Source organism: Thamnophis sirtalis, unplaced genomic scaffold, assembly GCF_051295495.1.
Source record: "Thamnophis sirtalis isolate CommonGarterSnake01/CBP01778 unplaced genomic scaffold, rThaSir2_p1.2 scaffold_3, whole genome shotgun sequence".
Taxonomy (NCBI): domain Eukaryota; kingdom Metazoa; phylum Chordata; class Lepidosauria; order Squamata; family Natricidae; genus Thamnophis; species Thamnophis sirtalis.
The window spans coordinates 110,657,778-110,668,991 of record NW_028261383.1 but is presented as its reverse complement, the minus strand read 5'-3'; the positions used below and the strand labels follow the sequence as shown (position 1 = coordinate 110,668,991).

Genomic DNA, 11,214 nt, shown 5'->3' with positions numbered 1-11,214 from the left:
ATTTTCCATTTGGATGTCCCTGAAAATAATCGTTTTGACTTCAGTGCAGTGTGTATATTATACTGCCACCCTCCCTTTAAACAGCCACACATATTCTTTGAAACCACAGGTCCATTTCTGTGGAAAATAATGCCTATCATCATGCTTCTCTCTGGCCACACCACAGCAGATTAATTCCTCTTTGTTTCCCACCCCCACCGTGCCTCTCAATGCACTTGTTTGAAGGGTGTGAAAGATTCAGGGGACAGGTCCTCATCCTTGGCTCTGGAAGAAGCAGTTAGATGAATAACTTTGTGTAACTGCAACAGCTCTGCAGCCCTGGGGCTGCTTCGTCCTTGAACAGGAGACCACTAGGAAATATCAGAGCTATAGGTTGCATTGGCAACTCAGGAGAAAAAACATGAAGCTATTGCCAAGCAAACTGCATATATACCATCAAGAGCAGAACTGAACTGTAAAGAGGCTGCACTTTTGCTTCACTTTAGAAAAAAATCTAAAGAGATGGAAGATTTATACCTGGCTACCTAGCCAGGGCGGAAAACCACTCAGTGCTGCAAGACGGCCCCGCACGCCTGTGCTGAAGAGGGAAGGGGGAGCAATTGCACAACTGGTACCACGCATGTGTTAAGCAGTGCTGCGGCAGTGGCAGCAACCTCGGATGCCGCGTCTCCCCCTCTGACCTCGCGGCTTAATCCGGGCAAAGGCCTCCCCCCCCTTCCGATCTCTTTCCCCAGGCCGATCCCTTCTGGGGGAATAGATCGCATAGGATCCTTCGCCTCTCCCACTCCCCACGTCAAGTGTGTGTGTGTCTCTGTGTGTGAATGTGTGTGTACGGGGGCACCCTTCCTTCACAGGCACACGCTCGCTGGCTTCTAGTCGTACAATTCATGCCAACGCGGAAGGTGCCGTCTTTTTTTTTTTTTTTTGAACCTATACATAAAGGAAGGATAAGGAAGCGATTTGCTTTTTGAACCCCCCGCCCAGAAAATTAATTCGGCTGAGGGGAAGAGAGCGAGTGAGCGCAATGGCTCATCCTACCAGCGGGACCTGGTAAAGAGAGGGAGGGCGAGACGGAGGGGGCTCTCTCTCTCTCTCTCTCTCCACCACCTTCCACACTACAAATCACTAAATAAAGAAGGAGACGGATTTGTCTACGACCGAGGAAAGGGGGCGGGAGAGCGTGTGTGTGTATGTGTGTGTGTGATGGTGGTGGTGGGTGAAGAGAGAGAGAGAGAGAAGGAGAGAGAGAGATATGAGTCCTCCAAACCCGCCGAGCCCAGGCAGCTTCTCGTTGCTGGATACAGCAGTGTCTCCTCTCAAAATGCTGCTGCGGACACTACTACTCCTTTCCCTCATCCAGGGGTAAGCCGCGTTTTCTGTTTTGCTAAGGAGGGCTGGGAAAAAGCTGGAGGGGGGGGGGGGTTGCGAGCATGAAGTTGGGGGGGGGCGATGAGAAATGCATAAGGCTGTTGGGGGGGGGGAATGTTGGAGGGCGCCTGCCTCCGTTATGTATTTATCTGCTTTGGGGTGAGCCGTACGTGCCATTTCTCCCCTTAATCCGAATGGCTACATTTGCCTTGCTGTTTATAATGCTGCAGAGGCGAGGATATCGAAGGAGAGGAAGGGGAGCGGGGCTCTATTCCAGGGAAGATTACCCCACCACCCCCACCACCCCTCTCTCCCCACTCACAGCATTTTACCCGCTGCTTCAGTGCAAGAAAATCTACTAAAGCTGGCTAGGGAGGGAGGGCGGCGTGGGGTTGCTTAAGGCGGCCATAGCGGGACTGCGTGGTCGGGTTTTTTTATTTTTTTATTTTTAAATCCGTGCTGCAGCAGCGTGGTTTCTTCTTCTGGGCCAAGGGCACCTCGCAGAGCCAACCATCTCTCTGAGAACAGGGACGCCGCTCCTTGCCGCTAGAGCCCGCAGCCGTAGTGATGGCATGCGCTGCATTCGCCTCCCAGCCTCTTCACTGGGGGGAATGTTGACGCGGAGACTGGAAGGATGTTTGGCTTTCTCGTCAATTATACAGGGTGTGTGTGAGTGTGTGTGTGGTAGATGGGTGTGTGCCCTTAATGTCAGAAGAAGCAAGCCAAAGGTTGTAGTTGGGAGAAGATGTCAGGCGACGGAATGGGACGCAGTGTTTGCTACTCTGCTTAAAGCTTGTGCTGTAGGACTCGGTGCCTTGCACTTAAAACATTGTGTAGTCTCTTGATTAGCAGGCTGGTGTCAGAAGTAGCAATGCCCTGCCAAATACTGAGCTGCTCTTATCCCAGGAGCCTTGTCCATAGTGCTGAAAGCTCCATATTTCCTCCTCCCTTTTGTTATAAATATTTGGCAACAGTAAAGCAGATGCTTTAATGCTTGCTAGTTTCATTTCCCTTTCACCTGCCATATTGAAGAAGAGATAATGTAATTCTTGGAGAAATGGCCAATCGTGGCATGCTGGGCAAGAGTTAGAATTTAAGAAGAGGAAACACATTATTTGCCTCAGACCTATTAATTCCCATTTGGACCCCACTTAATATATTTTCTCCAGTCCTTTTCTTTTATTTCTCCCATTTCCCTATCATATTTAATAATGGCAAATCTATAATGGAAGTTTTACTTTAGAAATAAATGCAACTAGGAAAAAGGAAAAGTTTACCTCAAATGGCTTGTTTTAAGCATTGATTAGTTTTCCTGATGCCATATTTTGGTTACAGGGCCTTAAAGATATAGGCTAGCTTTGGGGTGGAAGGTTCTGCTTGTGTTTATTTTGAACATTTTTACTGATACTACAATTCTTCCCCATTTTATGTTGAAAAGATTTGTCTTCTGAATTGTGCATTTAATAGTTCCAACTTAAAAGACAAATTAATATATGAAAAGTGTGTGTAATAAATGTTTTAGCCATTTCAAACCTATTCCATCAATCTAATAAATTTTCAGAAATCAGTGGTCTGATAAAGTTGTAGGCCCCAAACTGTAATCATCATAAAAGGGAGATATTTATGGAAACCTTTAAGGTCTTTGATATTGTAGGCAACTTTTTTCATCTTTTTTAAAATTATGATTGAAAATACTTTGTACACACTTTGCATGGAAAGCTTCTGTTGAAATTCATATTTATTGACATCACATTTTGAATGCTGAGGAGGCAATATTCAGTGAACCATTTTGAAAACCTGTTGAGTCTCAACAGACTAATTTCTGGGAAATCTTCAAATTGTAATGTTGGGAGAAAGATTGGAGGTCCTCTTCTTCAATTTCTTGTTCAATACAAACAACACGGGTGGGATGGGAAGGGGGAAAGTTGTCCAGCCTCTATTTCTTTTTAACATATTTCAATACTTTTAATATGAAAGCTACCTAAGCTACTCTGTTGAGAATGAATGTTGTAGCATGACCAATGATCTTCTAGGCCACCAATCTCATCTGTACTGTGAGGGATAAGATTTTATGGTGACTATCCCAGGTTTTGATCATGAACTTTTAATAGAAGTGTCAAACCAATTAGATGAGTAACAATTTTTCCTTATTTTTTTTTAAGTCAGTGTTAATTTCTTCAGGATACCACCAAAGATTACCAGTATGTCATAGTGGCAAAATATTTTTACCCAAAAACCTATGGGAGCATGTAGAGGTATTCACAGTGACATTCTGGAATTGTCAGGAATGCTGCTAGCAGTTTGGAAAATAAATGCATTTATAAGTTCATAAATATATTTCTCCAAGCAATTAGTTGATGAGTTGTTATTTGAATGTCTAGTACTTTTTAAAATTTGCCAATTTTTGTCTGGTCTTGGTAGCTTACTATGGTTGTTTTTAATTGCAAGCTGCCAAGAGACAATTGAGTGGGTAGTTCTCTAAACTTTATACATACAGTAAATACCAAAGGAAAAAAGAGCAAACATTGTTAGCCACCTTGAATTTAAGGTAAATCAACCTGTATGTTTGTGATAAATTTGCTTCTCCTCATTAAAATTCCTTAGAGATTCCCTCTCATTTTCATGGAGAATGAATAATACCAGGAAACTAGCTTTTTGGCATAATTAAATTGAGTTTATCCTAATATAATTTGTGCTGATACACCTTCCAATCAGGATGGGACTTGCACTATATCTAAAAGAGTCCAATTAATCTGTGCAATATTCACTTTAAATTTTTCTATAAAGGATGATTTTTACTTAATTATTTAAAAGGCTGAATGTGCACCTCTGTGCCATCCTGATCCCAAGAACTAATGTTAATCTGATTTCTTAAATAACATTTTGTTTCCTGATTGCACCTAATCATGGCACAAACATGCCCTGGTAACTTATTTTTTTTTCTGTTGTGTCTCTGTGACATTGCTTTCATCTTATCCTAGCTCATGAGTGAAAGAGGCTTAAAGTTGTCCTTAGCTATACCTGTGTTACACAGCAAATTTCATGCTGGAATGGTTTTCTCCTGACTTGAAGTTGGGTCATGAGCAATTCACCAAAGAAGTAAAAAAAGGCCATAAAAGGTAGCAAACATTATCTAAGCCATTTCTTCTTCTAGCATAACAGACTTTCAGCGCTGTAGATCTTCTCAAAAGGGTTCTTACATACCAAAGTACTTAAGGTTCATTAAGATTCAGTATCTTTCTTTTTCATTGAGTGACCACCCCAAAAAAATAAGCCTTTTTCCCCCTTGACTCATAAATGGCTCCAAAGCAAAAAATCCAACTCAACAGTTTTTCTAATCAAAGAAAGTCTTTGCAATGGGTAGGTTGGTAGTTATCATGGAATGTACAGGACATGTTTCTATCCATGAATTATTTGAAAACACCCAGATCTCAAAACAGAATTGTTCCAAAGGTGCTTTGTCAAAAGGCAACTGGACTTTGTTTTCCCTTGAAGACCTTTCACTTCTCATTCAAGAAGCTTGAGTCAAAACTGAAGACACTTTTTTTGGATGACAAGTGAAGCATCCTCAAGAAAAAAGCAAAGTCCAGTTATCTTTTATAAAAGCATTTTTGGGTCAACCATGACCTGGATGATGGAGAATCTCTGTAGACATCAAGATAGGATTGTGTTAGGCAAACATGGGTGAGGAACTATCAGAAAGAAGTTTGTGTTCAACACCAGCACAAGTCTTTGTAGCTTATGATAAATAAGAACTATACAGTAGTGGAAAATGATGCATTAATTTCTGATCCTAGACATTCAGAACCAGAGGTGGGTTCCTACCAGTTCGCACCTATTCGGTAGAACCGGTTCGTCAAATCTACCGAACCGGTTAGAAGAGGTTCCACCAATGGACCCAGAAAGCAGGCCACACCTACAGAAGAGGTTCCAATTTTTTTTGAAACCCACCACTGTTCAGAACCCACTGTCTATCTGTATCATTGGATTTCTGGATATAAATTTAATTATGTATCATTGATGTAAATTTCATGTCATCATGAGACACATTAGAATTAAAGTTAAACAACATTTTTTATTTTGGCTTTCTGCTTATGGGTTAAGGGTTTCAACAGAATTGTCCAGGAGGCCCTATACCAGCAAAAGGTATTTTGACACTGCTAAGATTGTGACACTTCTATTTTATTACAAGGAGAGTGAATAATAAAATTAACAACTCAAGGCCACTCCTTTCTTTAAAAATGTAAGATTACATTGTGTAGCAAAATAAAATGTAATAAAAGCAGGTTTTTGGCAAGACATTCAAAACTCATCAGTGTGGGGGTCAATTATACCTTCCTCAGGCGAAAGAATCCCCTGTTTGGGTGTTAACACCAATGCTAAAACCAAGAAGGCCCTTTCCCACATCCTCACTATCATAGCATACATTAATCCAATAAGAAAGATTCCAAATGTAGTGAAATACAAATGCACAAATCTACATTGAATACAACATGCATTTTCATGGTAGCATCTGGCTGTATATTCTTCTACATTTAAGTTTATGTGTTAGAATGCTAGTTTATATGAACCAGGGAGTATGAACCATATGATAACAGATTACAGACAGTACACTCAAATACAAGCCAGGATCACAAAAGAAACCAAAATGCCACACTGAGGAGCCATCTATAATCAAAGAATACTCAAAGGATTTAGGAATTCAATAAGACCCATAAATGAATAATTGCTTTATTTTTGATGCATTTGAATCAGTGTTGACTCCAATCAGGAAAAGTCCTGAAGTATTTTTAGCAAGATTTTAGAAATAGTTTTCCATTGACTCCATTTCTAAGGTTGAGAAATGGTGACTAGTCTAAGGTCAGTCAGCTGATAGGGGACTAGGAATCAGGGTTTTCCAAGTTGTTATTTTCAGAAACATTTGAAGATGTTTCAGTTTATTTGGATGAAGGTCTGAGATACATTTTGCATTTATAGAACTGTATGCACAATATTGATTTTTTTTGCCATCAGAGATGTAGCAGAGTCATCCACATGCAGATATTTTTCACTTTAAAAAAAATTCATTGGCTGATGCACATTACAGAGATATGCTGATGTTGTGAATGTGAGCAGCAGATGTGATTCCTTCACATTTCCTGGATCACTGGACATATTTAATAAAAACAGTCGAACAAGGCTTAATTCTAAGCAAAATAGTTTATCTGCTGGATATTCTAGAACATTGAATGTGAGAACAGTTAAGTTTAAAGTTCATACTTGAACCTTGAAACCATAAAACATTCAAATGCATACTGTAGTGACCCAATCTCAAAAAATATTAATGACTACTTATCTTCATTTATTATATTTACATAATGAAGTCTATAAGCAATGAAATTCTTGACTGCTGACTCTTTTGTAGTGGATAAAATGCTCAGCTGATAGAAAGGAAGATCTTGAGTTTAAACTAAAGCTTCCTAAAATGTTTACCCTCTAATGCTTTTGGACAAAAAAAAATGCAGGATAGTTCAAAACAGTGGGAAAAAAATCCCTCATCACTATTGTTCACATCTTTCTGTTTTGTGTGCTATTTCACAAAATAGTTATGACCTCCATACCATTTTTAACCCTAATAAAATGTTTTCCCTCCCCTCTCCAAAATTTGCTGCATTATGTGATCCTACTTGAAAAAGGATCACACTATGAATGATAACATATCATAGAATTATGGAGCTCCCTGGAGACTGATGACATGAGTGGGAACAAATGAAAGATTGATGTCCTGCCTGTGAATTTCTGATAGAGTTTTAATCACCCAGCTCTAATTGTGGTCTGGAATACACACAAAGAGAAACAGAGCCCAGAAGAGAAACATAAACACTCCTATACTTAGTGAAAGACACATCTGAATGCATACTCAAATGCACACAGTCCAATATTACAGTGAGACAAATTAGGAACAAGTTGCCAAGACAATCAAGATGCATTATTTTTAGGTTTTTTAAAAAAACATGTTCATAGTAGCTATGTTTGCACATCTGGGATGCTTGGTTATTGTCACGGTTGCACATCATGGGATGCATGTCATACGGTTTTGCAAGATACTTTGATTGAAAGGGGATTGGCTAGTTTATGGTTGAGAGTGTTAGCTGAAATCCAGCCATTATTTCAATCTCTCTCTCTTTCTCTCTTTCCATCACTAACCAATTTTGTTGTATTTAAGTACAATGATAATAAAGATTATACTTATATTAAAGGGGAGAGATAGAAAGATAGGAAGTTGTTTTACATAGAACATAAGCCCATTTAAACAATTCCAGTTGACATTGACAATAGCTCTGTGTGGTTTTATGTAGGGGTGATTTTTTTGAGACTTCTACCTAGGGATTGTCTGTCTATCTGCCTGTCTATCATCCATCCATCCATCCATCCATCCATCCATGTACACATGGACACACCAGAAATGGTTTGCTAATTTTGTTACTCTTGGTTCAGCTGTGCTTGCATGTGTGACGCTTCTGGGCATGCACAAAAGCATCCGGGTGGGTGGGCAGAGCCTCCCACCACTGCTACTACCAGTTCAGCCGATCAGGGCCAAATTGGCAGCAACCCATCTCTCACCTCTGACACACACACACAAACACACACACACACATACACACTTTTTCAAGCTTGGAATCATCTACCTTCTAAGAGTCTCTAACCTGGATAAGTCAACAAATAAATCTAGGGCATTTTGTGAATGAAGTAGATAGATTCGCGTTGGACTAAATTTGTATGGATGTGCAAATTGTTTTACAACATCCATTACAATCTTCATAGTCATAAAGCTAGTACCACAGAAATGTGTACAGATACATGAGGTAGTTTAATATAATTATCTTCTCTAGGTCCTTGGAAAAAGAATATTAAACAATAGATTACAGCTCAGTTTCTTGTTGGAATAACTAAGTGCAAAATTGAAGCAGATAGGTAATGATGCACATGCAAACACACATTTAGCCTACATAGTAAATCCGTATAAGCATGTTTAAATAAATGAATATATTATCAGATGCTCTGCTTATTGCTATCCCTGATCACAGGAGAACAATCTAAGCATTTCTACTCTCAACATTCGTCGAGTTCTCCACAAGTGGAGCTGAAAAGTATTGTGTTAGCAGAAAAGAAGAAATGTTTCACCCTCCCCAAAACAGAAGACATAGATTTTCATTTAAGTCTAAAATCTAGGTGTGCATTTCAAGACTTCTGGCTTTTGGTTGGTTCTTTTATTTGTTTTCTTCACACTTAGACTGAACAGGCCTCACAATCCTTCACACACACAGAACATAAAGGAGAATGTAGGACCTTCAAGAATTAATACTCTTCTATTTTATCTGTATCTGTCTTCCCTCTATTATGTTTCCTTTTTCAAATAAATGAGAGAGAAGATAGTAAAACCCCAAAATTAGTGATTTCACTGAGAAAAAAGTAAGAGTCAGTTCTCTCCATCGCTTTCTATGTGTGTGCATGCATACCACAGCTGACAGCATAAATAGGCATACTGTTCTTTTGCTAAGCTGAATCAAGTACCTCTAGCAAAAGTCTTTATTCTTTAGCAGGCTGAGAATATGTAGTAACAAACATTTCCAATGCTTAGTCTTTTACCATAATATCAACTTATCAAGTCTTGTTAAAAATGACAGGTACAATAGGTGAATTAATGGGAATGTCATATTTTTCCTGAGAAATGTAAACTGTTCCAAATTACCTTGTTTAACAGTAAAATGGAGGGTTATTAATAGTATATTTCTGTTCCTTTTGTATTGCATATATGCAGTGTTAGAAGAGCTGTGATATGTAAGCATCTATTATTGAAAAGTTTATATTGCACTGAAAAGTCTATAGTTCTTGGCTTAAGTTGCTTTGAAAAACAGGACAATTTTAAAGAATATCACCAAATTTTGTCATCAGGGACAGAGCCAATGGTCTTAGTTCATAATTACATCAATAGACCCAGACATACAAATACTGATAATAGAGAGAGTTGTGATTAATAAAAGTAAAAAGGCTAGATGTCGAGAAGAATGTAAGTTTCATAGTAAAGGGACTACTAAAAACTGTCAAATTGTATTGCTTTGTATTTCTTTGAAGCATCTCTCTGACCAATATTGTCAAATTGGCTATCCAGAATTATAATTAAATCTACTTATTTATTAATAAAGATCTGGATCTGATTTTTGCATAATTGAATGCAATATCTATGAAGAGTTAATCAAGCTATATGTTCATATACATTCCTTGGTAAGTCCTACATTATAATGTAGAAGGCAAGTGGGAAATGTTAGAATATGCAATGGTGGCAAATATCTGTAGCTCGGCTGTAGGATGAGGGTGGAAGTTCATCCTTAGAGCTTGTGGATTGGTTTCTCAATGTTTCGTTACCAGGCCTGGTTTCCCAGCACATCTCAGCAATAGTGGAACATAATTGAACATAGGTTTTTATGCTCTTACAGTACAGTAAGTTTTAAAATTTTAAAATAATTACATAGTGTAAGGCAGAGACAAAATTTCCAATCCATGATCACTGACATTCAAGAAGATGTTGACATCCATATGTTTCTTGTGCAGGGTTACAATAACTGCCCTTTAAGAGTGAGTTAAGAAAAAATATTCTTAATTTAAACTACTGTCCCTTTTATTTGAACAATATGCAGTTTGGAAAGAAAGGGTTGACAACCAGTTCTTTCAAGAGAAGGGACCAATTTAAAGGGAAATAGTATTGAAAAAATGGACTCTCCAGATAGATTTTCAAAGGTTTGCATTGTACTTGTAAAAATCCACTAGCATGATATTGGATTCCAAGTAATCGCTATGAATCAAAATAAGGGAAGCAATATTTTATGTCTCTGATGCTTTTTCAGTAAGGATAAATTATCCTGAGAAATATTGTACATGCAATGTAAATGTTCTTAATTTTGTAATATTAAAATCAAAGCATCATATTCAAAATCACTTTCTGTATTTTATTTGAGGAGAAAGGCTAGTATTTCTACCTGTTATTTTATTTTCCTTTCTTCATTAATAGTTAATTATTGTACTATATTATTGTACTATACATTCACAATGAACAAGTATGTTTTAATGATTGAATTATTTCAATTACATTTTTCATATATTCAGGAATGAGTGCCCCTTAAAAGAAAAATCAAAGTGAATGCAAAAACCCATAATATTTAAGTAAAGATACAGTACCTGTCAAGTTTTTTTTTCTTGGAAATCTAACTTTGGACAGGGAGAGTTTCATGGATTTCTTATTATAACTGGACACAACAGCAACGTCAAGATTATTTGTCATTCACAAAGTGACTACAATAAAACAAGTCAATCATGTATTTTGAAAACATAGTGGATATACCTTTTCTTAGAATTGTGTATCTATTGCTTCAACAGCAGCTTTCTGCCAGACTGCATATCATAACCACTCAGTAGTAACTCTGAACATGGCACCATTAAAAAATACAAGGACTAGTTGTAAATAATTTTTATCAGGTTGCTAAACAAATGGTTGCAAGTCCAGGACCACCTGTACTCCAGAGCATGTGCAGAACTATGTATTTAATCACAATGCAGCAATGAAAGCTATTACTGCTTACTCAGCTAGCCAAATTTACTAGTGCAACTCTACATAAAATAATACATACTTCCATGCCGCCTTGGGGAATCCAAATTTCAGATGTCATGACAATTAATTGAGAAAGAAGAGGGACAATTGTATTCACATTCGTTCTAAGGTCTGTCATATGAGGGACAGAGCAATGGGAAACTTCTCTCATAAACAGCTCTCCAAGCTGTAGAAACATATCTCCAGTTATATGGTTGGCA

The 11,214-nt window shown here is 38.1% G+C and overlaps 1 protein-coding gene across 2 annotated transcripts in view; it reads left to right on the top strand.

Moving 5' to 3' along the window:
* Positions 1–1,037: 1,037 nt before the first annotated feature.
* GABRG2 (gamma-aminobutyric acid type A receptor subunit gamma2) overlaps positions 1,038–11,214 on the top strand; it is an 80,848-nt gene continuing 70,671 nt past the window's right edge. The window contains exon 1 of one of the 2 annotated variants that reach the window (XM_014064980.2): positions 1,038–1,362. In XM_014064980.2, the coding sequence (XP_013920455.2) occupies positions 1,253–1,362 (110 nt within the window). In that variant the 5' untranslated portion in view covers positions 1,038–1,252. The remainder of the gene's footprint in view (positions 1,363–11,214) is intronic. The other variant, XM_014064979.2, reaches the window with a different exon arrangement.